General features: G+C 43.9%; 9 protein-coding genes across 9 annotated transcripts; 5 read left to right on the top strand and 4 right to left on the bottom strand.

The window, feature by feature from the left end:
- Positions 1 to 494: 494 nt before the first annotated feature.
- EAE97_004088 (uncharacterized protein) lies at positions 495 to 3,275 on the bottom strand (the record flags this gene model as incomplete). Its single annotated transcript, XM_038874600.1, has 3 exons — positions 495 to 749; positions 802 to 3,181; positions 3,271 to 3,275. 3 exons carry the CDS (start codon positions 3,273 to 3,275, stop codon positions 495 to 497), a joined length of 2,640 nt encoding a protein of 879 aa, XP_038734044.1.
- Positions 3,276 to 3,594: 319 nt separating this feature from the next.
- On the top strand, positions 3,595 to 5,352 carry EAE97_004087 (uncharacterized protein; the record flags this gene model as incomplete). The annotated part of the gene is made up of 3 exons (XM_038874599.1): positions 3,595 to 3,710; positions 3,772 to 3,826; positions 3,883 to 5,352. The coding sequence occupies 3 exons, from the start codon at positions 3,595 to 3,597 to the stop codon at positions 5,350 to 5,352; spliced, it is 1,641 nt and encodes a 546-aa protein (XP_038734043.1).
- A 225-nt stretch (positions 5,353 to 5,577) lies between these two features.
- EAE97_004086 (uncharacterized protein) lies at positions 5,578 to 6,834 on the top strand (the record flags this gene model as incomplete). The annotated part of the gene is made up of 1 exon (XM_038874598.1): positions 5,578 to 6,834. The coding sequence occupies one exon, from the start codon at positions 5,578 to 5,580 to the stop codon at positions 6,832 to 6,834; it is 1,257 nt and encodes a 418-aa protein (XP_038734042.1).
- A 202-nt stretch (positions 6,835 to 7,036) lies between these two features.
- On the bottom strand, positions 7,037 to 8,659 carry EAE97_004085 (uncharacterized protein; the record flags this gene model as incomplete). The annotated part of the gene is made up of 3 exons (XM_038874597.1): positions 7,037 to 7,422; positions 7,471 to 8,506; positions 8,570 to 8,659. 3 exons carry the CDS (start codon positions 8,657 to 8,659, stop codon positions 7,037 to 7,039), a joined length of 1,512 nt encoding a protein of 503 aa, XP_038734041.1.
- Positions 8,660 to 9,446: 787 nt separating this feature from the next.
- Positions 9,447 to 12,080, top strand: EAE97_004084 (uncharacterized protein; the record flags this gene model as incomplete). Its single annotated transcript, XM_038874596.1, has 4 exons — positions 9,447 to 9,455; positions 9,509 to 9,767; positions 9,878 to 9,917; positions 9,968 to 12,080. The coding sequence occupies 4 exons, from the start codon at positions 9,447 to 9,449 to the stop codon at positions 12,078 to 12,080; spliced, it is 2,421 nt and encodes an 806-aa protein (XP_038734040.1).
- Positions 12,081 to 12,543: 463 nt separating this feature from the next.
- Positions 12,544 to 13,799, top strand: EAE97_004083 (uncharacterized protein; the record flags this gene model as incomplete). Its single annotated transcript, XM_038874595.1, has 3 exons — positions 12,544 to 13,032; positions 13,118 to 13,307; positions 13,432 to 13,799. 2 exons carry the CDS (start codon positions 12,544 to 12,546, stop codon positions 13,214 to 13,216), a joined length of 588 nt encoding a protein of 195 aa, XP_038734039.1. The 3' UTR covers positions 13,217 to 13,307; positions 13,432 to 13,799.
- Positions 13,800 to 14,658: 859 nt separating this feature from the next.
- On the bottom strand, positions 14,659 to 16,979 carry EAE97_004082 (uncharacterized protein). Its single transcript, XM_038874594.1, has 3 exons — positions 16,234 to 16,979; positions 15,373 to 16,110; positions 14,659 to 15,299 (listed from the first exon to the last, which is right to left on the bottom strand). The coding sequence occupies exons 1-3, from the start codon at positions 16,778 to 16,780 to the stop codon at positions 14,977 to 14,979; spliced, it is 1,608 nt and encodes a 535-aa protein (XP_038734038.1). The 5' UTR covers positions 16,781 to 16,979; the 3' UTR covers positions 14,659 to 14,976.
- Positions 16,980 to 19,549: 2,570 nt separating this feature from the next.
- Positions 19,550 to 22,124, top strand: EAE97_004081 (uncharacterized protein; the record flags this gene model as incomplete). Its single annotated transcript, XM_038874593.1, has 3 exons — positions 19,550 to 20,894; positions 21,225 to 21,710; positions 21,907 to 22,124. 3 exons carry the CDS (start codon positions 19,550 to 19,552, stop codon positions 22,122 to 22,124), a joined length of 2,049 nt encoding a protein of 682 aa, XP_038734037.1.
- An 873-nt stretch (positions 22,125 to 22,997) lies between these two features.
- Positions 22,998 to 25,767, bottom strand: EAE97_004080 (uncharacterized protein; the record flags this gene model as incomplete). Its single annotated transcript, XM_038874592.1, has 2 exons — positions 22,998 to 25,643; positions 25,692 to 25,767. 2 exons carry the CDS (start codon positions 25,765 to 25,767, stop codon positions 24,586 to 24,588), a joined length of 1,134 nt encoding a protein of 377 aa, XP_038734036.1. The 3' UTR covers positions 22,998 to 24,585.
- Positions 25,768 to 26,163: the final 396 nt, after the last annotated feature.

Raw genomic sequence — 26,163 nt, 5'->3', positions numbered from 1 at the left:
TCAGTCAAATATTGGGTTGAATTTGGAGGGTCAAAGTTATGCGGCAGGTGCGGGTAGGATGTTCCGCTCCTTATCGGCAATCGATAGGCCGAGCCACGCATTGGTCCTTGGCGTGGTTCATCTGTCAGCACGTGCCTTTGGAATAAACTTTGTTGAATATGTTGAGCCATGATAATTATATTCAGAAATGTGGCTGGACAAGCAAAGCGAACTCGGCAATGTGAATCACATTCATTGGACCAGAGATATCATTTACCCATGAAGGGGACGCGGCAAACATGGTATATTCATTCATTATATCATAACCAGGCTGTACAATCGTGAACTAATCCGCTACCGAAACTCCATCCTGACCTCATTCATGCAATATGAGTAAGTTGCCAAATCCTACTGTCCGAACATTCAATGTCCTGGGTCTTCTTGACTGAACAATCAGCGACAAAACCCCGTGGTGCTCGTGTCCCCTAGACATACTTCTGTTCTCATATTCGCGTTTAAGCCATTGTAGCAGTAGCTGCCCTTTGTCCTCTCTCCGAATTTCTATTCCTCCTTCCGCCACCTGGTCTTGCAAGAGTATACTTCGCAAACGCACGGGCGAGCGCTTTCTTGCAACTGACCTTTTGGCTGCCAACGAAAGAATCAATCGTGACAGCAATCGCTCGATCAATATCTTGCGCAGAGACATATTCAGAGAGTCGCATTCGACAGAATGCTTCACTGATACGCATGATAGCTTCAAGATGGCGCACCTAAGGGACATGTTAGCAATATAGCACGGAACGGGAGAATGCATATAGTTACAGTGATAGGATAAGCTCCAGTCGCTAACGATTCTCTTCTCATATCTGCAAAGAGCTTGGAAACTTTCTCTTCATCGATATTGTAAAGCTTTGGGCTACATCTTTCTCTAGCATAAAGAATGTATTTTCGAAGTAACTCTTGCTTGATCTCGCCTTCTTGTTTTGGCTCGCCACCATTAATAGCACTATCGCGAATTTCGGCATCATGCTCTGTTTCCATGGAAGCTTGATTTTCATCTGTAGGTTGGCTTCCTGGATGAGAACGACCATGGGAACCCACGACGAATCTGGCAAGTCTTTCGTCTTCTGCTGGATCCACAGTATCACGAACAACGCAGAGAATATCGAAACGAGACAGAATGGGCTCGGTGAGCTCAACATTCTGTGAGAAAGGAATGGTCGAATTGTAACGTCCACCAATTGGATTTGCTGCAGCAATAATACCACATCGAGCCTGGAGTGTTGTGACGATACCAGCCTTAGAGATGGAAATAGTTTGTTGTTCCATAGCTTCGTGAATGGATGTTCGATCTTGATCGTTCATTTTGTCGAACTCATCGATGAGACATGTTCCTCTATCTGCGAGCACCAAGGCGCCACCTTCCAAAGTCCACTCACTAGTAAGAGGATCTTTACGTACACTTGCTGTGAGACCAACAGCACTAGCTCCTTGACCAGTAGCAAAGACGGCTCTGTGAGCGGTCTTTTCTACATACTTTAAAACTTGAGATTTTGCTGTTCCAGGATCTCCAAGAAGTAGTACATTGATATCACCACGGATATGATGCTTTCCTTGAGCAACTTTGGCAACTCCGCCCATAAGTGACAGGGCCACGGCTGTTTTAATATCAGTATGGCCATAAATACTTGGAGCAATCGAATTGATGATTTTATCCACAATTTGAGGATCTCGAGAAAGTGCGCGAATCTCATGCTCATCTTCTTCTGTGAGTCTGAACCCAGCAAGTTGATCGTGAGATTTGACAACATTATTGGCCTCTAATATTGTTGCAAATACAGGGAAACCGTTTCGATTGTTCAATTGAGCATCGTAGTTGTTACGGTAAACACCTGTGACTTCAATCTCCTCGCCGGGCTTGGCTTTGTCGATAAGATCCCAGAGAAGAATAACTTCACGATGACGGGGCAGACGGCCAGCAGGAACAGTGCCCGGGGATTCTTGGAGGGTCAACTTTTGATAATTGCGATAGACAGTTTTCTCTGAGTTGAGGTTGAAAGGCCCACGAGATTGACAATTTGCACAGAAAGAAATCTTAACTTCGACATTAGACTCTTGTTGGAAAGGGCCAAGTCTTGTATGGCATTTGGAACAGTCGAACATGACATATTTCAATTGGGGAAATACACCACTTCGGCGAGTAACCACGCCACTGACTCTAACAAGACAATTTAAATGTGTTTGACGAAGTTGTCGTAAAGTGTAATGAACGGGTAAATCGGTAATTCGAACGTGAATTTCGGAGTGAATTTGTTGGTAATCGTTATAATGCAGAAGGGTCACCTCCATGGCAACTTCATCGAATAATTGAAGCATCTCGCCCGGAGCGTTAGCCAAGAAATATGCAAGGATGGCTTTTGAAGCGGATAAATGGTCATATGAAACCTCTAATGATTCTGCGTTAATCTCTCCCAACGTCTTGATGCGGCTACCATAAACAGAAACTCCATGATCATCTGTGTATTCGGTAAGAAAAGCTTTAAATTCTCTCCGAATAGTTCTTTGAACAGATGGTGTCGCAATCCACTCGACCAAGCTGGATGACTTGACGTCTTGTAAAGTCTCAAGAGATAATTCTTCTTCCATAATATCCTCTTGCATGTCTTCATCTTCGTCTTCATCATAATGATGGCGTCTACGTCTTGGTTGGTTCATTAAATCCAAGTCTCCATCTTCATCTTCATCTTGCAAGAAAGCAGCTGGCATACGACGCTGTCTAGCAAGCTCTCTATCACGGCGATTCAATTTGGCTTCGAGTTGTCTTCTGGCCGCAGCGTCGAGTTCATCGTATTCTCCTTCGTCGTCAATATCAGCACCCTCGTAGTTTGTATCGTCCCGAGCATTGTAATCTCGTTCATAATTGCCAGCGAAGAGATCAATTCCATCCTCGTCTTCCGCCATCTCGTCTGCATCATCGATATCGACAGCAATCTCAACATCATCTTCTATCTCGTCATCATCCTCGTCTTCGACACCATGCCGGATTGGTGCTGGTGGGGAGGACCTGAAATCTCCAGGCGGACTAGAAGGTGCGGCACCGCCCGGCAAATCGTCATCTTCTGGTTCTCTGGAGCGCTTACGACGATTTCGACCCCCATCGACACCACGGTTGGCCGATGACATGTTATTTCGTAGAGGGGAACTATTGGGTGCAAATAGTCAATAGAGTTCAGGGGTAAACAATAATTCGGAGCTGTGGGTGTTATGCTTGAGATAGCAAATAAATCCCACCTCATAGTATATTAAAAGACTAAAGTCTTGTGAAGTATCAGAAAGTGTTACAAGTAAAGTTAAATGAGTGCGAGTTGTTAATTGTGCTGAAGTTCACTTTGAGCAAAGTTGAAGTGCTTGCATAAATTAATGGTAGGGGAAAACACGTAAAATCTGCCGTCCGTACGCGACGCGGCAAGCTAAACCCATTGCAAGGCTGAGCGCGTAAAGTGGTTTTTGGCGTTTTGGCGGCCGCATCATTGCGACAAACCAGCTCTACTTCATAATTCAATTAATTTACCTACCTTTCACAACTCTTTTTGTATTTGACATCTCGAGTTAATAATGGAACACTTACCAGATTCTCAGTCAAATGGGGCCTCCTTAAATGAAACCGGCGCCGCCTCAAGAAGTCATAGTTTCTCTTCTCAGAAGTCGAACGATTCACATACAGCAGCTGAGTATGCGATTTCCATTCTTATGTATTCGCAATTGAATTGTATACTAATATATATATATCAGGTTCATTAGCACGCAACTGAAGCTCGAAGCGGAAGCGCGCGAAGCATTACCATATGTAATTATAGGGCTACCTTTCAATTGCACGAAGCCTTTACTGATTGGCTTGAATAGAGTATCGATACCTGCACAAAGCCTCTTGGATCTCTTCGACAAGTTCTGTTTGCTTGTTTGACATGCAATCCTGCTCCATCTAATGCATCTGATCCGTATAATCCTGCTGGCGTCTGTTATTCCTGTTCCATACAATGTCATGGCGAGCACAATCTCGTCGAACTATTCAATAAACGAAACTTTACTTGCGATTGCGGCACAACACGTTTTCCAAAAACTTCGCCTTGTAGCTTGCGCATCAATTCAGAGACAAACACAAAAGGCAATGTACATTCAGAAGCTCCAGATTTGAAAAACAAATACAATCACAATTTCAGAAATCGATTTTGTGGTTGCGGATGCGACTATGATGCTTATAAAGAGAAGGGCACAATGTTTCAATGCTTGGGTTTAAGTGGTGCTGATGAAGGTGGTTGTGGTGAGGATTGGTGGCATCCTGGATGCATTACAGGTTTAGGGCCAAATTGGTACGAGGGTATGAGCGATAAAGACTCGCCAAAGAAGCCCAAAGCAAACAATGAAGGCACGCTGGAATCTATTACAGAAGTTACAGAACCAATTGCAGTCGAACCAATCAAAGATGGAGCGAACGAGAAGCCAAGTGAAGTCGAGGCACCGAAATCCGATGCAGCGGTCGACCAAGAAGAAGACGAAGAAGAGGAAGAAGAAGACCCACCACTACCCCCAGGATTTCCCGACGAAGACGATTTCGAAGGATTCATCTGCTACAAGTGCGTTGATGCGAATCCATGGATCAAAAGATATGCTGGTGCACCAGGCTTCCTCTCTCCTGTTTTCAAAAGAAGTGCGGCTCCTTCTCCTGAAAGTGAGATCCCTCCCAAGTATACAAATTTCCTTGCGCCGTCAATCTCAGAATCTAGGAAGCGCAAGTCTGACGATGACGATGACGATATTTCGATTTCTTCTTCAGCTTCGAAGCGAATCAAGAGTGAGGAAGGAGAGAGGTCAGTGGACAAAGGTTCTAACGGCAACGATGATAGCAAACATCCAGCATGCAAATTGAAAGCATTACCAAAAGCACTCGATGGTCAAATCTCATTGTTTTTCACATCCGACTTTCGTGATCACCTCTGTCATTGTTCAGACTGCTTCCCAGAACTAGCAAAACATCCACAGCTCCTCGAAGAGGAAGAAACTTATGTGCCTCCAGTATCAGATGACGGAGATGGAGGAGGAAGCACAGTCGGGAGCGGAAGCATATATGATCGTGGCGAAAGTGCTCTCAAAAATGTCGATCGTGTTCGAGCGATTGAGGGTGTAATGGCATACAATCATTTGAAGGATAAACTCAAACCTTTTTTCCAAAAATTCGCAGAAAGTGGTCAAGCTATCAGCGCAGATGATATCAAAGAACATTTTGCTAAGATAAGGGGTGATGAGCAGGCTATCAAAGATGCTGGTGAAGGAGCCAAGGCGGATGGCAATCGGAAGGAGCAAAGTGGCTATTGATTGACGGGTCGTGGTATCTGTTTTTAATGATGTACGATAGCGAGAATAATCTTTAATGAATTGTTATGACTGATAAATTGTAAACTTCTAGCCCATTGAAATTTTCCTTCTTGGTATATCCATCGGCACTACTTTTCAATAACATTACATCAAGTTGCGTCACAACATTTTCTCAACAATTTTTAGACTAATCTGCCATCATTCAATCATTGCATATGCAAGAGTATGTCGACTTCACGATCCGAAGAACATACAGACAGTACAGAAGCTACGGTAGTGCAAGACGAGGTAACAGAGGCGGCAAATTCGGCTGGAGATGACTCGGCAAACATTGAATTACGCAATACTTTGTGTAGGTCACAAGAATTGGTGGCTGCAGACAAATCCAATGCATATGATCTTGAAGGACCTAAAACAGAGAACATGAGACCAGTTCTCGAAAGTGTCATGGGGGATCATGGGTTCTATTTGGGGTCCGAAAGACCAAAGAACTACGAGTATTTGACACACGAACTTCAGAAGGGACGAGGAAGTCCTCCTCCTAGCGAAGAACTATACGAATCATATAAGCATGCTGTTGCCACAGCGAATGGCGACGGATCTTCATTATTCGATGCAGTGAACGTTTTCTTCAAAGATTGGAACAATGATAGTGGAGACGAAAATCAAAACTATGGTCAGATTGTTCAGCAGGAGTTCACGTTATTCAATAATCGTGCTAAAGGATCACATTTAAGTTCGCCCGAGCTGCGCATGGTCGAAGGATTTCGAGACGGTAAAGAATATTTAGAACAATTGTATCGAAGTTTTAACGGAGCGATCGATATGATTAGGGACGGACGGGCACGATCATCAGTATTTTGCCATTTTGCAGGGGAGTGCGCGCCTAGTAATACTTTATGGGGCCGTGAGGCCCCTTGTCTAAGATACATAGGGGCGTTCCTGGTTGCAGAACGACGACTAGCTCTTCAATATACGAAGAGATTCTCCGCCAATGGAGAATACTACTTTTGTGACAAGCAAGATTATGCCAGCGTCATCACTTTCATGATGACTGAGTCCCACATTACTCTCTTCGCACACTTTTGTCGAACAGACTCGAACATGCAGTATAATAATGGAAAGTGCCTAGAATATCACATGTCTGAGATTCTCCGCCTTTCTCCAGCGATATCGCATGAAAAATTCAAGGAAGCATGGGCAGTACTGAGAAATGCCCAAGAACATTCGAAAGAGCGAGCCTTTTCGATGGCCCGGGAAATGAAGAAGAGTATGCATGTAGTTGCGTGGGAAACCTTTAAGGCAAATAAGAATTATGAGGTGGAAGAGGGTTTTAAGTCGATGGTGGCCCACAGGCGAAGGATGGGTATTGAGGCGTGGAGGTCTGAGGAGGAAATGATTCAAAGTAGGAGGAATCTAGATGGGATGGGGCCAGAAGATAGAGAAGCCTATTTCAAATTGCAGCAAGTGAGGTACGACTGAGTATCAATTGCGTGTTGAAAACATAAGATAATCGAATTCCAATAGCTACTGATCCGTAAGGAATACATACATTTCTAAAGAGAATGATTTTGAATGAAGATAAAATTTAACTATTGTGCCATAATCCTAGAAACAATCGACTCGCAGCAATCCTTCTAACAAAATATTTTACGTTAACAACACAGGCAACTTTTTACATACATTATGTTGACGAATTCACAACACAATCTAGCCCCAGGGAAATTTCTTTAATGTGAGGAAGCAGAACTAGTTCACCAGACTCATAGGTGAATAGTCTTGAAGAATTTGACAAAGAAAGTTGACGTTCACGAGGTTGGGATAATCTAGTATTTTGTCGCGAAGCCACTTCGATGTTACTGGGTCTCTCTGCATCTCTACCAGCGGGATGGTCAATGCTATTGTTGTCGGCCCAGGCAGATATGCGATTTCGAAGTCCAGGGTCTTTTGCTGTGGGTGGTTTTCCGAGATGTGTGACTTTCAATAGTACGTTGAAACGGTGCTTCCATTGAGAATCATGGCTTGGAAGGCCAGCTTCTCGGTTCTCGTCGGAGATTTTTTCCCGCTCGTCTATTTTGGGTGTTAAAGAAAATTTCACGATGCATGTAATGAACTCACCCAAATAACCCTCAAGTGCAGCAATTATGGGAAGGACTAAGAGGATACACGCAACAAATTGACCAAAGGTCCATGCATTTTGCTGTTCGATGAAGTCTTCGGTGGTTTCTAATCCTGGATATCGGGATATGTCCCTGAACACAAGGGCACGTCTAACGCCAAAACCCAGTCCAAGTAAAATTGGAGGAATAGGTATCACCCAAAACGATACAATTACAGTCTGAAAGGCGTAAGCTAGCCACAAACACGGTTTCTCGCGATCAGTGATGCAGAAGATTTTCAAACACCAGCTATAAATGGAAAGACTGAAACCATTCCGAATGCACTGTGGAATGCATTGGAGAAATGCTTGGAAGAAAAGGAAAGATAAGGTAGCGATACGAAGCTGGTGGTCATAGCCATGATATGGAAACTGGGCTGCACATCTTGCCAGACAAGCTGCTGCTTCACCAGATAGATGCTCGCTGTTGTACGATCTATACATGCCAGCTGTGTTTCCAAAGCTTCTCGCTCTAGATTGTGCGAAGATAAAAAGTATGAAGTTGCCGATGTATCCACAGAATCTAATTCCTGCCAATACGTGGTTTTGTAAAAAATGATCGCCCATGGAAACAAAAGCTACTGTATGTGTAAAGCTAGAAAACCAAGCTAGATACACGATGATGTTGTAATGGTAGGCACTGATTGTGTGAAAATTGTAGAGTCCGGCAATCATGACAGCGGAACTTGTTACTAGTTGTTGATCCGCAAGTGAAAGGATAAGGGGAGTCACGGCAGCGTTTATAAGCCTATACCTGGGCATGTTTGGTTTGTTGGAATATCGGAGAAGAATCCATCGTCTGCAAATTCGAACTTTCTCCTTGGCCGCGTGATATAGATTTGCTGCTGTACCCTTGTTGGATTGATGATCAAAATCGTGATATTCCGGCTTTGCATGTTCGGCATATTCATAGGAATGAAGCGCAAGTTGGCATGGAAGACGTATGACTGCGGCCGAGAGTGTTAAAAGCGCCGTGGCAAGGAAGGAGATGTAAATCTGTCCGTAGATTAGAAACATCATTCGGTACATTCAACAACTGATATCTTGAGTGAAACATACGCCGACTCCTTCAATCTCAATATCAGCTGAAAGTGGACCGCAATTATCTGGAAAATTGGAGCATTCGTTGTTATCGAGAAAATTGCTCATGTTTTTGAATTCGGTGTCGACTTGGAATTAGTTTCTGACTTCAGACATCCAGAGAATGAGCAGAAATAGATTCAATGTATGTAGCGGAGCATGTTCATGAGCCGGCATCAAGAAAAGAAGGAGCAAGCACGATCGCAGCTATGGGCTATTTTAGCAACAATGATATTGTACTTGTAAGGGTAAACACCTGCGAAGAGAATTGTATCTTGATTCATCGCACTTGCTCTGAAATAGGACCTCGCTCCAGAAAGACTAAAGGAGCCACAAGTAATGCACATGGTTCAGGATGAAAGAAATCTAAGATATTTTGAGTTCGTCATGTTACGATTGAAGGCAATCGACCAAATCAAAAGGACCGAGACGATTTCGATTTCACATTTGCTAACTTCGAGGTCGATGGCGAATCGAAGTCTTCAACCAGTTTTGCCAGTGAAACGAGCAGATCTGAGTGAAGGAATACATGTAACAATGCAGCTACATCTGCGACACTTGAGTGTATATCTTTTATGTTTTGATGCCACAAGCCGTTCAGTCAGTTCTGACATTTTCCATACATTCGTCGCTTGGTGACAGGGGAGCTCAGACGTAGGCGCCCCCACCAATCACAACAACGCCGATTCAGGACACGCGCACTAGTCGAATATGGTCTAGCATGGCATAATGATGGTGACCGCTTTAAATCCTTGACGTTGATAGGTTATCGGGAATTCTGATGATTGTGCGATAAAATCTAGAGAATTGTTTGAATTTCTTAATATTCAAAAAGAAATCAATGAATTCTTGAGCCATGTTGTTGGTATGTGTAGCTTGCTTCGAACCTATTTCTTTCGCTAATTATTGCTTTGCTAGAGAATTGGTCCAAAGGGCCTGCGAGTCAGGGCTTCCCGTCCTTTACACGAATTGGGAGCTCTCCGCGGGGGCTATCGTGCATATACGGCGACGGCGAGACGTTGGCAAGATGTATTTCACTCGCAGACTGAAGATCCAAACTCTTCGGCCATTTTATCTTCCCTAAAAACTACTCCTCGTGTTGCGCAGACACTCACGGAGAAAATTGTTCAACGATATTCCCTTGGACTTGCGAAGGATAAGGTTGTGAAGTCTGGAGGTATGGAATTCACATTTTTCACTAGAAGTTTTGGAAGACCTACGTCTACCGGTTTCCATTTGCTATTAAATCAACTTTGAATATGTACACATACTGACATTTGTTCACAGATTATGTTACCCTCTCACCCCATTACTGCATGACACACGAGTGAGTCAACATGTCCAGAGGCTCTACCTATTGATTCTAATGATATCTAGCAATTCTTGGCCCGTCGCAACCAAATTTATGTCTATTGGCGCAACCAAAATTCACAATACTAATCAAATTGTTTGCACTCTCGATCACGATGTACAGAACAAAAGCGAAACGAACCTTAAGAAGTACAAACAAATTGAGGAATTTGCACGCCAGCAAGGTGTGGACTTTTACCCCGCAGGACGAGGAATTGGACATCAGATTATGGTAGAGGAAGGATATGCTTGGCCCGGAACTGTCACTGTCGCTTCAGACAGTCATAGTAACATGTATGGTGGTATTGGATGCTTGGGCACACCTATGGTACGAACAGATGCCGCAAGTATCTGGGCAACAGGTCGAACCTGGTGGCAGATTCCACCAATCGCTAAAGTCACTCTCACTGGGATTTTGCCAATCGGAGTTACAGGGAAAGATGTCATTGTTGCACTTTGCGGTCTATTCAATAGTGACGACGTTCTCAACCATGCCATCGAATTCACGGGATCGGAACAAACAATGCGCAGTTTACCCATCGATGATAGACTTACTATTGCAAACATGACAACCGAATGGGGTGCTCTATCAGGCTTGTTCCCAATTGATTCGGTCCTCGAGAAATGGTTGAGATATAAGGCTACCACAAGTGCAATGTTTGCCCCAAAGAACGGCAAAGAACCACGATTCACACATGCTCGTATTGACGACTTGGTGCAAAACCAACTTGTAGCAGATAAGGGAGCTACCTACGCCAAATCTTTGTACCTCAACCTTTCGACACTCTCTCCTTATGTTGCCGGTCCTAACAGTGTCAAAATCGCCACACCCATCCGCGATTTGGAAGCGCAAAAGATCAAACTCAACAAGGCATACCTCGTATCATGTACCAACTCTCGTGCTTCCGATCTTGCTGCTGCCGCCAAGGTTTTCAAGGACGCTGCTGAGTCTTCCCCCGACAAGACTATTCCCAAGATTCCCGCAGGTGTCAATTTCTATATCGCTGCTGCTTCTATTCCCGAGCAAGAAGCTGCCGAAGAAGCAGGTGACTGGCAAGCACTTCTCGCAGCTGGTGCACAACCTTTGCCATCAGGATGTGGCCCATGTATCGGACTCGGTACTGGTCTATTAGAACCAGGTGAGGTTGGTATCAGCGCAAGTAACCGAAACTTCAAGGGACGCATGGGATCGACCGATGCAAAGGCATATCTTGCTAGTCCCGAGGTTGTTGCTGCAAGTGCTCTTAGTGGCTATATTTCAGGCCCCGGATGGTATCAGGCACCGATTGGCGTGAACAAAGTTGTTCTTGGAGAAGGTAATGGAAATGTCGAAGAAGACAAAGCCATCAGCATCGAGGAAGCACTTGAGAAACTCATCTCACAAGCAGAGTCGATCGTTGATGGAGCTGAGTCTAGTCTCTTTGGTACTTCCCCAAAGCCAGAAGAAACTGATTCCGAATCATTGACAGAGATTCTTCCTGGTTTCCCAGAAAAGGTTGAGGGTGAGATTGTTTTCTGTGACGCTGATAACGTCAACACAGATGCTATCTATCCCGGTAAATATACATATCAAGACGGTGTCTCGGTTGAGAAGATGGCTGAAGTATGCATGGAGAACTACGATAAAGAATTCCGCACGATCGCTCGTGAAGGTGACATCCTAGTCTCCGGCTTTAACTTTGGTTGTGGCAGTTCTAGAGAACAGGCTGCTACTGCCATTCTCGCCAAGAAGATTCCCATGGTAGTTGCTGGAAGCTTTGGGAACATTTTCTCCAGAAATAGCATTAACAATGCTTTGATGGGAGTTGAGGTTCCAAGATTAGTACAAAGACTCAGGGAGCACTTTGCTGCTTCTGCACCAGTGCCAAAGAAAGAGGTCACAGAGCCAAGTGAGAATAACGAAAGTCTTGACTCGCCAAAGCCAGCTGAACAAGCTGTGCCACAAGGAGAGAAGATTTTAACTAGAAGAACTGGATGGAAGTTTGTATGGGACGTTAGACGAAGCAAGGTTGAGGTACAGGAAGGTGAAGGTGGTGAGAAGTGGAGTCAGAAGGTTGGAGAGTTACCACCGAATGTACAAGAAATCATTGCCAGAGGAGGTTTGGAAAAATGGGTTAAGGGAGAGCTTGCGAAAAACTAAGAATGGTTCTCTTGAGTTGAGATTTAGACCTGTAACCGCCATGTACACTTGTTAACTGATGAATCAAATATATCAAAATACCTCAGTAGAGGCTGGCTGGTTACTCATAAGACGAAGATATCGGAAATGTATAAACAGAAGGGAAATACCCCACAAGGTATATAACAGTGAATGAGACAAGGCTCAGGTTTTGGTCAGGAATTAAAATCAAGACACAGACCCAGTGAGGATTGTGAAATCTTTTCAAGCAATACTTCCTCTTCTCAATTTCAAACAAATTACTACTGAGAGCCCGGGTCTTTAAAAAAGACTCTTTCATCTGCTTACAGCCCAAGATATTTCAATCAATTGTCTTCCGTTCTTGATCCTGTCTTTCCACAAATCTTCTCCCGAGCTTCAGAGTTAGGAAACGTCTCTTCCAAAAGACTCAAGGAACAGTCAAAAAACAGAATCAGCAGTTACAATGTATCTTTCTTCGTGGATCGCCTTGTCTTTGCTCTTTGGGTGTGCCATAGGACAAATCAACATTGAGACCTTGGTTCCAGAAACCTTGGTAACTTTATCAGCATCGGATGATACTCCAACCACAACTGCAATCCCGACTCTTGCTTCCCTACTCATCGATACTTTTACAGCGTCCAACTCTCTATCCACGACAGAGCCCCCCTTTCCGTCTTCTTTGACACAAACACTACGCAGTCTTAGTGAAAATGATTCACCAGCTACTTCAACCACTTCCAGCCCAAGCAAAATTCAAACTTCAGCCCCGCCCTTGAGTACTCAAGCCTCCCCAAAAGAAACAGGATTCAGCACACCAGACCAATTCAAGATTCAGATTCTCAACGCCCAAAATTGGTATAGAGCTGCGCATGGAGCACTGCGTCTTATTTGGAATGATACACTTGCTGGTTCCAGTTCAAAATGGGTCGCAGGATGTGTATGGGATCTTGAGGTATGTATTCCTTTCACATGGGACATCCATATTTTATGCGTGTTAGTACTTTAGCTGTTATACTTAATTACACTTGGAATTACAGTCAACTCCTGGTATAGGGAAATCATTTGTATCTGTTATACCTACCAGTGTCTTCGGAATTGTCAACTACTTAGGATTGGAACGACAATTCTATTATTGATCAGAACCAGAACCGACGAATTCTACAAAACAATTTACGCAGATGGTGTGGAAAAGCACGACGTCTGTTGGGTGTGCTTGGAATAATTGTCGTAAGTTTTCCTGGGTAGCTTGTATTATATTGGAATAATTGTGCTCATTCTTTATGCTTGAAACCCAAAATCAACCACCCAGTCGAAAGTAAGAATAATAAGCTAACATACACTTGCATCCTAGCACCCGGATCATCACCAGACTCCGCCACACCTGGAGTTTCCCTATTTCTCCTATGTCAATACTATCCCAAAGGCAACCAGGGAACAACCACAGACTGGGAAAATAACGTAGGAGGGCTAGAGTATGGGAGTCTAGGGGAAGGTGTCGTTGCTGCTGATGGGTTTGGGCTGAGTATTTCAAGTACTACAATTACTGCAAGCAGCGGAACAAGTGGAACCGATGCATCAAGTACAACTAGTAGTCTTTCCACAGCTGCTACCGGGAAAGACGTTGAGAGTCTGGCTAAGAAGCTGGATCCTGATCTGTTTATGATGACTATCAGCTCGGCTATTATCATTGGGTCAGTTGTCTGGTGTCCGTTTGCTTGATACCTCTGTTTTTCGTGGTTCAATTTGTAGATGCATAGCTTGGATTAGATATCTCTTCTTACTTAGACAACGGAATCCGGGAACGTGGACTTGGTACCAAGGTGACCAATACGCACACCGTTTAATAAGCATCACCCGCTAGCAAAGAATAGGTTTAGTCCACCTATACAATTTCAAGCCTCGATGCCAGAGGTGCAGGTGTAAATTAGTATGAATTACAATTAATGCTAATACGTCACTTGCATAGAATGAAAGTGTCGTTGATGACAGTGAAGCTTGGGCAAATGGTGTCTTCAAGGTTGTCCCTCTCATATGTAAAGTAACACTCATAAGGCACTTTTCCATTTCTTTGACACAGAAGTTAGATTATGAATGATGAGGTCTAGCCCAGCTGATGGAAATTCAATATACAAGACTGTGAAAAAAGGGCCTCTTTGATATCATTGAAACTCGATCGGAACAGTCTTGTTATTTTCAAGCAGGTAATGGTATCACGAAGGTTATAACACACCTAACTCATATGGCATGGGAAGAGATCGCATAATCTAGATATGTCTAGAAAAATGGTCGCATGTTTCTTGTTCGCATCCAAATGCTAGATTTCCAGCCTCAAATTCATAATCGTTACCTTGCTGCGTCTCATGATTGATAAATAAGACCCTCGAATCTTCCAAACCAATTCTTGATACGAAGTTGAATTCAGCCATCGGACCTTGACCAACGTGTACCAACAACCCAGCTTGGCATGTATGGTATGTTATTATCTCACATCAGGAAATCTAGTGGGAAATCTCACCAGTGTTCACAACGGGCGATATCGTCGGGGAAAGTAATCCTGATATAGGCAGATCAATATTGAAAATTTTGGTAAGATTCATTGCTATTAACTTTTGCTAACTAGTCACTGCTCAATTTGTCCCACGATTGAGCTTTGCTGAAATGTCAATTTTCCCTTCCCGATGGTAAAATGAGTAAATACCCAATCTAACACTTCACTCCTCGATGTAAGGAACGAAATTTCAGATTTGGATGTGCAAAACAAAATCCGACGCCGTTCCATCCCAGCTCCATCATAAATAACTCCCAATTGAAATTTGAGACCACTGTCATGAGATAGTTATCCTATCCCTTCCCATTATGTGTTCCGTCAAACAATCACTCATCCATTCACATTCGTCTAGAATCCCAGATATTTGTTTCCGATCTCGACAGCCTTTTCAACACCAGCTCCCTTCTCACTTTCAACAACGAATTTGCTCAATCCCATAGCTCTCAGTCCCTCTTCACCAGTCCAGGATTCAACTTCTTCGAGACCTGGTCGACCAATGTGCTCACTCTCGCCCTTTCCACCTGGGAAATCTGGACCTGGAACGCCAGAGAGGAAAGTATCGCGTTGACGGGCAAGTGCTTCGGCATTGATAGGGGTGAGAGGGCAGGCGGGAATATAGAGGACGGAGCTGTCAGATTTACCAGCGTGAGTTTTGTCTACGGCGTGGATCACTATTAAAATAATAAAATTAGTCAATGCAACTGTGCAAATATTATAAAAGGATTTGGGAGATATCAAACTTACTGTCACAGTGCCAAGCAACGTAGTCACCTGGGTTAATCTTTGGAATATGAACCATAGTATTCTTCAAATCCAGATGTGGGTGAAACTTTTCGGTCATCTCCTGTCCACGACTTGGCGTAGCACCATGAAGATCAGCGGTCATCTGATCAGTTGGGATCAATTTCCAATTCTCGGGACTGAGATATTCCGCAGTATACTCGTCCTCCTTTCCCTCCGGCAATTGTTTGATAGGCTCAAAGAAAGGTCGGAGCAAGAAATAAGCGGTGGAAAGCTTGATGAGTGGATTGACCTTCAATGTGCCTTCTCCAGGCGCAGTGTGGGACATGCCGAGCCAGGCCTGGAACATGCGAAACATGGAGCAGCTTCCTCCACCATGATAGAGATCGCTAACAGCGGGTACACGTGATGAAGACTCAAAAGGATCGAATTCTTCCCACTTTCCTTGGAAGATGGCGTCATATACTCCGTTGATACCGTAGCCATTGGGCTCCCAGCGTTCAACAGATCCACCATCGGCGTGAGGACCGAGAGCAAAGATGGCATCACCAGGCTGACGAATGCGAACACGATCAGCGTAGGCGACTGGTTGAGTGAAGGAAATGGGCGAGTTAGGATCGGCGGAGTGCCAGAGGCTGAGGAGGAACTTCTGGGCAATGATCATGTTTGGATGACCACGAGCTTTAACTTGTGGTGGTGACCAGTAGAGCTCGTAGACTTGTGGATCATTAGCTGGGAAGCCTGTTTTTGTCAGTTCTGTTTAATTATGATTGTTTGCTTGATAGCCGGGAGGAAGATTGTCAATCAAATCTGGGGAAACATGGATGGATAGAAATTTAGAATGAAACCATAAAGATAACTTACCCTTAGTACTAGGGTTTAATTTAACATAATCTTCGACCTCCTGCTTATAACGTCTCGCAGTTGTCTCATCCACAACACCACTAATAACAAGTGCACCCTTGTCTCTCATATCTTTCAACTGCTCCTCACTTACGTTCTTCCCAAGAACATCCTTGAAAGTCACACTTGGAATGATTCTCGGGCCCAACTCAGCGACTTTTCGATTCTCAATCGCAAGTTGCTCAATAAGGCGAGTGAAAGATGCTTGAACGGCCTCCTCGTGGCCGCGGATAAGGTTGCGCTTGATGTCAGCAAAACGTTCCGGAAGTGGTGTAGGCTTGGCGCCAGAGAGTGAGACGAAGACCGAAGAGATATCTCCTTCTTCCTTTGGGTTTATGGCATTCATGGAAGACATGCTGACTGATTTAGCTTGTGTTGCGAGGGTGCGAATTGTGAACTTGGGTTTGTAGTAGACAAGAGAGGATATATGGATGATAAAATTAGGTTTGTATTTAAGAAGAGAAGATGCTTGGCGGCATGAGGAGACGAGGCGCGTGTGAGACAACATGGAGACGAATGCGAGCTTGTGATTCCTTTTTGGGACCTGGATTTGTGGTGAATGCTCCTTATGCTGAGAATTTAAGCTGATAACCAGATACAATGAAATTCTGGAGTGAATGTCGTGAATACTTCGAAAACAAGAAAGATTTTGGCTGAGCGCTTGCAATTGCTCGTAGATGAAAGTTTATATAGAGGTTATTTGGTCTGTAGTATGGAATCAGAAAATCTTTTTAAATATAAATGTATTCAAAACGTCAGTACAGTTCATGCAAATTAGTAAATCTCGCACAGTACGAATTGTTCTGGCGGCATGACCAATTCGAGAAGTCCGATCAATCGATGCCCGCGGTGTGGCTGTGGCTGTGGTAGTGCGCATTGGAATATGCAGGTGGATCCACAACAAATTATGGCGGGGTAGCATGAAATCGAATTTGGGAGGTTTGCCGGGCAATTTTCAAAATGAAGCTTTGGTATGATTTGATAACGGGGGCGGTGATGACAATAACCTCTCAAGAATTCACTTCGAAAATGCGACGTTACAGATGTAAATTGACTGAGGCTTGAACTGCATCCGACCTCCTCATATATCACCCTGCTCAATTGATCAAGCAAAAGTAATGAGCCGGAGTCAATTGTCAGTGTGATATTTCTCACTGTATTCACTCACTACTGTTAGAGTTGGAGCGTCGAAATAGATGCCCACCATGGTATGTTTGATATTCATATCAGAACATCTCGATAAAAACAGCCAATAATGGGACAGCAAGAGCCGTAGCGACCCGAATTCGAGGCAGTGTGACAAATCAGTTGTGTACGACGCAAGTTCGCATCCACTCGTGCCACAAAATTCCGATTATCATGCTGTGTTGCTCTAGTTATTAGTTTCTAAGGGTGCTGTATGAGGTGGGCTTTAGTAGAAAAGGAGAATGCTTGGTTGGCATTGGAGAAAAGGTCAATTGAGCTGTTGGACATATTTGAATTGGGACGATAGGGGCAAAGTGCTTGTTACTACTTAGTTAGAGAGACCAGGCAACAAGCAAGATCCATAGGGGCGAGACAATATCAATATTGTGTGCATTCGGCAATCGCTCAAACGTAAGTTGAGCTCATCGTTTCCAAGTGGTGGAGTTCATGACAGACAACGGCAACAACTTCGCCATGCCCCTTCACGTACTGATTCCGGAAAATTCGGCTTCCAGCACAATGCATTGCGAAGAAATAATGGGGGAAAGAAAATCAACGGCAAGCTTCTAAGCTCTTCCTGCACTTCAGAACACCAATGCAGCTCTACTGACATACTTCAATCGTCGGAAACAACAGCGGTGGGCAAATTGCGATACAAGCTACATGACAAAGCCAAGCTTAGAAGGCAGTGATTGAGCAGCTTGTGAAGACTTCCACGTACTTTATTAATAGGAATCAAGCCGTGCATAACTCATATAGTCGGCCAATCGTGCAGCTGCGTTCTCACAGATTTTTTATATATCCAGATTCCAGCCCGAGCAAGTTCTCTCGAAGACATGAGCCACTTGCCCCACTAAATACCGAGATGCCTATCAAGTCCCGTCCTCGGACAGATCTTGTATTAAGACGCTGTCACTCTTTTACAATGTTTCATGCATATGGTGCAGATGATTTAACGAATGCGAAAGGTTGAGATATTGTATCGGTCTGCTTGCTTCGAGTAGGTAGGCAGGTCATGGAATTGATCCATTATATACTCCGATGTCGAATGAGAAGGCGGACGCTATCTAGTCTCAATTGAATTCATAAGATCTATTCGCAGAACAGATGGCGTCAATGGGCGACACGCGGTTGTCGGTGCTGCTCACAAACGTCGTCTTAGTGGTTTTCGATTGTCGCGATGAGGTCATATAAATGATTGAAGCAGCACGCCATCACTGGAACATATCTGGTATTGTAGTCCAATACTTAGATGTTAGTATCCCGTCAATGGACGGGTCCAGATTTCACAATCAAAACTTCGTTCGAAACTCAATATTTTAGTTCAGAGTGAGATCTATTTAATCCAGAATCCTCGGTCCGAGACTGATTATGTAAGGCTATTTTTTGCTCAGCTTATCTCAGCAACCTTTGCAGTTGTCATCGGTCGTGCAAAAACTTTCTTCAAAGCCTTTCCGGCTGGATAATTGAGCTTCAAGAACGATTTGTTAATGATCTACTCGGGAAAATTGAAGGATGTTATTAGGCCTAGCGCAAGATTACGTTGTGTGGCTTTGGAATTCGATTTTTACCCTTAATAGATATCTGACCTCCAGGTATTATTCTCTCGTCGGCTTGAAAGCAGAACATTAAAAGAGACCTATGGGCTTTTCTTGCGTCTTGATACTGGTAGAAAGATAGATGGTGTATCAAGGACTAAATGAATTTGGCAACTCCGCTCACGATTAAGGTGGATCTTCAGCCTTTTCACGTCTCTATTGCATGTCTCCGAAGATTTCCCCTGTGTCTTCATCCGAGGTGCTGCCAGTTGTAAGTCTTACATAGTGGAAAGTTTGCTACATACTCTTGTTGTGTAAGATCACACGGCCATCTGAAAGACTTCAAGAACCTTTCTTTCGAGGCTGCTGGAAGAGCTTGGTCCACTTTATTTTGCATTTGACCTTGGCCGTTGGACTCTCTCATCTACAAGAAACAATAGGATGAGATCACCATAATAGGCTCTCTCAAGCAGTAATGATTCCGGAAGAAATTAAATCCGTCAGATGAATCATCTCCGACAGAAATTGCACTCGCCACACCACACTCCGACACAATGTTTAAATTTGTAGCTTCCGACGGGACTGGATCCATCAAGAGGCAACAGGCGCAAAAGGCATGTGACTCCTGCAGAAAGCGGAAGAAGCGATGCAACCATGGTAGTAATGCAACTCCAACGAATTCTACGCCTGTGAGGGCATCTAGCCAAGTCAATTCTGATGAACGGGTTTCTCAAGCAGCGAAGCTATACACTGCAAGTATCCTCTCTTGTACCACGGATGCCGGATGTCAAAGCACAACGTCTCATGAGGAGCCTGACTATATCTCTCCTGTTGCATCAACTTTAGCTAGTAGTGATCAAGACCTCGAAGCTGCTAGGATCTTGAGCGGTGGTACTCGTACTCAAGCAAACACGTCTCACTCCCAAGAACCTACTGGTGTTCAGTCTCGATTCATCGGAGATTTGAACCCAGAATCAATTTTTCTGGCTGCTACCAGTCCAGATGCCATTCGTGGCGTATTACCGGACAGCGTTGGAGTATATCTCTCTTCAACACTCGGGAAAAAGCCTCATCATTTCTCGAATTTACAACAGACAAGCTCCAACTTATTCTACGGATGTCCGCCCTTGGTCCGTAATGTTCTAGTGCCTCTCATAGAACAGGAGTGTCTATCAACAATGCCACCTATACCCCATCTTGAAGCATTATCTCGGATATACTTTGAGAAAATTAACACCATCTTTCCCATCATCAATGAGACCATGTTCCGCAATCTAGCCCCTTCAGTCCCTTGTCGAGCTTTGTTGGAACAAGCCATTTGCTTGGCAGCATCCAAAAGTTTCGCTGCTGCAGATCATCTCATACTGGACGAAGCAGGCCCCCCAATGACCTGCAAAGCGTTCGGCGAAAAGGTGTCTGGTGCAATGAGGTTGACCATTGAACTAGGCATCGTGACCGACAAAATTGTCCTGATTCAAGCCCTCTGCCTCCTCTCTCTATTCATCGATAACTCTAGCAGTGAGGATCTTGCATCTCAATTCTCTGGAAAAGCTACTCATTACCTTGAAGGCATGGGATTACATCTCGAAGGTCAGGTGGAGGATGCAAGTGCAAAGCTTCTATGTTGCGTATATGCGTTAGATCGCATGAATGCCGCATTCCATGGCCGCCCTGTCTTGATGCATGAACGAGATATGAGGAGAGATCTTTACCAATGCTTCAATCAGCAAGAACCTTCCTTCCGTTTATTTCTAAAGATCATATCATTACTTGACGATGTCATCGAGATATATCGACCTCCGAACCAGTCAGGACAAGGCGGTATTGATGTTCAATTCCCTGCTTTTGAAGAATTGGTTCTGGATTGCGCAGCTGCAAATATTGGTACTTCCTCACTTGGTATGTTATCCTCTAATCACCTTACTTCTCCTGCTGAGGTTTCCGACATTCTGGATAGTAGTCCAATAACTCGAGTTCTCTAAAATGTCATTTCGTTCGAAATAATGAGTTCTTGTGAAATCACAAAATCGTCTTGGATGTTCTGAAGTGGTTGAATTTTGTGTCCCGCATGACTGCTTGCAAGATTTGATTTCGAATCGACGCTGATCATTGAATGACACCCAAACTTTCAAACCAAGTCTTCCAGTCGGGAATATTGAATTGCTACATTAAGTTTTGTTCATGATTAGTGTTTACTTTGAATGATATTTTTACTCATGCAGTGTCTAGCAACGATTGAAATCTTCTATCACAGCATCTCTATCATCTCTCATCGATCCCATATTTGGGCCGAACCCAAGCGTTCCACACCTTCTTACCTTCGACAAGCCCTCTCAACCAGTATTCTCTCATCCACTACTCCTCACGAGCTACAGGACCAACTTGTTCTATTTCCTTTCGTACCATACGCCATATCGCTTTCTCTGAGCATTGCCTATCGAGAAATGCGCCACAACAAACTACCTGTTCATCGGATGCGCGCTCGAGGTCAATTTCAAGCTAGTTGTAGGCTTTTGGAAGGCCTTGAAAGTCAGTACTCTACTGCTGCCAATGCTGCAAATATGGGAAAGAAAATGCTCAGGGAAATCGATCGAGTATTTTCTACCGTCTCTTCGGAGAACAAAACTACGGCACCACCGCAAGATACAAGCAACACCACCGAGAATAGTTCAATGGTCAATGATCACAGTACTTCAGTAACAAATACTGAGAATCGTAAGTCCTACACTTTTCAATTCTGTATGATTTGCTTTGACGATGGGTGTTCCCCTCCAACATGTCAAGCAGTCCAGTTGGTTCATTGTTTGGCACAAATTCACTGTTCAGAATCAATCCAATAGAATCTTATCATCTTCCAAACCAGTCCAATGTCAAAACACATTTCAATCCTCGAATCTGACCTTCAAAATAGAATCTATTGCGTCCACCTCCAACGCTCAGATTACTCCGTCTATCGCTCCAATATATACTGGGATGCAAGACTTCGACCCATCACTCTTCGACCTTAATGCTACAGGTGATATCGATCTCTTCTCTATGTTCGACCCTTCCTTTGATCTTGTCGGCTTCGACGCTTGCCTGGAAGGCAATCTAAATCTGGGATTTCCCACCCCAGCACCTCATCCCTAACAAAACTTAATCCATAATTTGATGGTTGATGAACATCTGGAGGCTTACGTCTGCCGAAATGAGGTCGGATAGGTCAAACTATAATCTAACGATAAAATATCACATTTCTGAATCTATACACGGCGTTTTAGTTGTTCAAGGTGGTACCTTAGTTTTGAACAATTAGTTTATTGCAGCCTTAAATTCTTTGAAAAGCTCAGGATTTTGTATATAACATTATGCTACTTGTCAGTGCGGATTATGAATCACATTGATGAGCAGCGAAGTTGCTCGCTGGGCATAGTAACAGTATAGGATCTATACTATCTTATTTGCACGTGGTTCAAGACGGTTGTAATGTGGTGTTCTCCAGATAGCTCCTGAATGGTATTAAATACGAGGGAGTGGTTATGTAGATATCGGGAGATTAATGTTTCTATGAGCATGCATCCAAAGAGCATAATTAAACTTTATTTCCTCATAGAGGGTCGCTTTTAATGCTCTCCCTCATTGCGTCTGGCGACAGTTAGAAGACATCGTTTTACAAGATTCAATCTTGCTTGTGTTCTTGCCACGTCTTGTGTATTGATAATTTTTATGATGTATTTGTAGTCTCTATCAAAGAACCAATGTCCATCATGTCGAAAGTCTTTCTAGCTCTACTCGACCATTCAAGCCTAGATACCCTACTGCTTATTATCTTCCTTCAGGTCATGCTGTGAGCTTATGCTGCTTTTAGATCAAAAATTGAGATCTTAAAGAACCGGTATAGCCATGTAAATCTGTTTCAGTACTATACTCACCACACTACCACCGAGCTACATAGCAATAATTGATAAGTACGATGATACAATTTAGGAAGGAGTGAAAGACAATTCACATGGTGTTGATCCGCTCATCACGTGAAATCACGTTGGCTTATATAACCTTAATCGAGCACGTCTTTTTCATCACCTTCCTATCTTGATTATCCTTGCATTGAAACGAGGGAACGACAGTTGATAGATATATAGCATCTTCATCGAATGTCTTTCTCGCAAACATGAACAGATCTTTGACCTCAAATTGCTCAATGCCTCCAAAAAATTTGCAGGATATGGTATCTATCGTGCCGTGCAACCAAGTTGCTTCCTTTGGTCGATCTGATGGTAGTAGCAGGAGACTTGGAATCTGTCTGACGAGCCTCCTTTTCATGCCTGCCCTACTCAAGACTTTTGAGAAAAACAAATGTCGTTCGAGTCTTTCACTCTTTGCCACTCTTCATGGGTAAGGCTACAAGACGCCGAGACTACCTTTCGATCATCAACCGAGGCTTTTATCCAACAGACATACCACGGAAAGTTGTTTAAAGCGACGCGATATCGTATATGCAGCAGACCGTTCGATTATGGATGCGAAAAATCACTCTATCGTTGCCATTCGATTCAGCCCCGTTAATGGTGTCTCGCAACACTTTACCAAGATACTCAATTGGATGATTCGCCATCATGGTTATTGAAGCGGTAATAGCTATTCATTTTGATTCCTATCGGCGTCACAAACCAAAGAGCCCAAAGGTTACATATCAGAATATTTGAAGCTTCATTGAATTTTTGATTGGATATTTCAACACACATTTCACAGCTGGATGAAAGGAAGTTTGGCTTATTCTCTGGTGATGGAAGCCAATAAAGCCATTCAAATGGAATCTTGCGCCATCATTCGTTATAAACCATAAAGCCATGCCAGCCAAATCTTCATTCAGTTACGATATGAGAGGGGCAAATCCAAAGCGGTCGCATGCCAAGTCCAGATGAATACGATGCGTGGCCTTGTCGAAGCTCCTCGTGAGATTTCTAGACTCTTTTTTCGTTCTACGTCTTATTAATGCGGATCTCAAGGATTCAGAAGCCTGACTTGGAGTTTCACAAAACGATGTAAGGGATACGAATTATCTAAGATTAGATGGGTACAGGTACTACACTCGACGTTTTGGTCGACTTGGCACTGAGGTCGACGCCTTCGCGGATTCAAACACTCATGGCTGGCGTCATTTTTCTAGTAACCTTAAGCAGTGGCTTTTCTAGCAGGTTCAGATGCACAAATACTATTGACACGGAATTCAACTCTTTGTTGATATTATGAATGGCTGAATGTTAACCGCTTTCCTTCGAGTTTTATAATTTCAAAGAGAAAGCCCCGAAATACATGTCATGATATATCATATGACTTTCGTTTTTACAAGCTCTAATAATCACCAGTTATCATGACATATCAGGCGGTGGCGGTGGCTCAGCTCTGCCGATCAACCACACCATCAAGTTAGCTGCATAAATTAATTATGCATGCATTGCGATCTGTTGCACAAAGAGACAAGTAAATTGGGGGGAATAAGATCTAGAGTTTGAAAAATGGGATAGATTTAATTGGTCTAGTAGACGAAGGAATACTTTCAATTTTTTGCATCTTATCCTCCAAATGCGCCATTCCTGAAATCTGACACCTAGAGCTTGCTTGCAGCGGGTCCAAACCCGTCAATCCATTCACAGCCGCACTGTCCACTGGTCGCATTGTAGACAGGGTGTTTCTCGGCAATGCAAAGAATATCGGGGCATTTCTCGATGGACTTGATGGTGTCCTTTGGTTCGAGACCTGGAATCCATTCACATTCGCATAGACCAGTCGTTGCATTAATAGCGGGCTGCATCTCCGAAATGCAGAAGATACCAACGCACGGATCTATTGGCTCAAGGGGTGGCTCGAGTCCATCGATCCATTGACAGGTGCATTTACCTGTCTTTGCATCATACACGGGATGTTTCTCGGAAATGCAGACTGTACCGGAGCAGGTCTCATCCCTGACAGGTGTTGCCGGATTGTTTGGTTCTGACCCTGGGATCCATTGACAGGAGCATGAGTTGCTTGCTGAATTGTATGTAGGCTTTTGCTCTGCAATGCAGAAAAGGTCAGGACAGTCAGGGTCGCATTGGCACTTCTTGGTTTCGGGGTGATATACACGATGATTTCCTTCAACACACTTGAGGAGTGGACAAGTTGGAGGGACAGGGTTATCAAGTTCGCAAGTGCATTTCTTTGCATCGGGCTTAAGAACTTTGTGGGCACCGCCAGCGCAGAATATTATGTTTGGGCATATAGGAGCGTTTGGCTCACAAGTACATCGCTTGGTTTCCGGATGGTATACAGGGTGAGTGGTGGATGCACACCGAATCGTTGGGCACGTGGCAGGATCGACTTCTCTAATCTTATTGCCCTCGCATTTGCAGGTTGAACTTTCAGGATGCCAAACAGGGTGAGACCCAACCAAACAAGTTGTCGCAGTAAGGCAAGTAGTCTTGGTCTGGTCAGGTACGCAAGAACACGTCTCGGTCGTAGAGTCCCATAGTGGATGATGTGCAGTAATGCAATTTGTTGTTGTGTAACAAATCTTCTCCCCGTCATCTAGTTTGCACGAGCAAACCTTTGTTTTGGGGTTCCAAAACAAGTGAGTTCCAGGGATACAAAATATCTTGGGACATCTGGCAGGACTATCCGCTCTTGCCTCTAAGAAAGATTAGATGGTTAACATGGAAATCATTCAAGAGTACGTACCCGCTGCAGATCCTGGAGCTGCGAGTACACCACTCAGCCCTACGGCGAGAAAATACAACAAAGATCTTGAGCGCATCTTCTCAAGAGTTAAGAGAACCAAGATTTGGAAATAGACTAGAAATATTTCAGATCTTGAAGAAGTAGGTATAAAACTATGAGTTTGAACTCTTAGATTTTGGATCGTTTGTCCGTCGTTGTCTCCTTATATAATATCTTGACTGTACCACAATACTCACCACATTAACTTTAGGGTAGCTGATCTCAGCAAGCAAAATAAGGTCCTCTTGGCATCTCAAGAATGCTAAGACGCCAAGCCCGAGTTCTGCGGAACGACATCCATTCAACTACCCCACATCAGCCAAGATGTAAGGGGCCGGGATATAATTCCTGTCAGGAGAGAACTACATTCCATTATGTCACGAATCGAGAAACGGGTGATACAAAATGTCAGTTGGAACCCAAGATGACACGA

This window comes from Botrytis byssoidea (assembly GCF_014898295.1).
Source record: "Botrytis byssoidea strain MUCL 94 chromosome Unknown BBYS_007, whole genome shotgun sequence".
Taxonomy (NCBI): Eukaryota; Fungi; Ascomycota; class Leotiomycetes; order Helotiales; family Sclerotiniaceae; genus Botrytis; species Botrytis byssoidea.
This window is presented reverse-complemented; position numbering and strand designations above follow the sequence as displayed.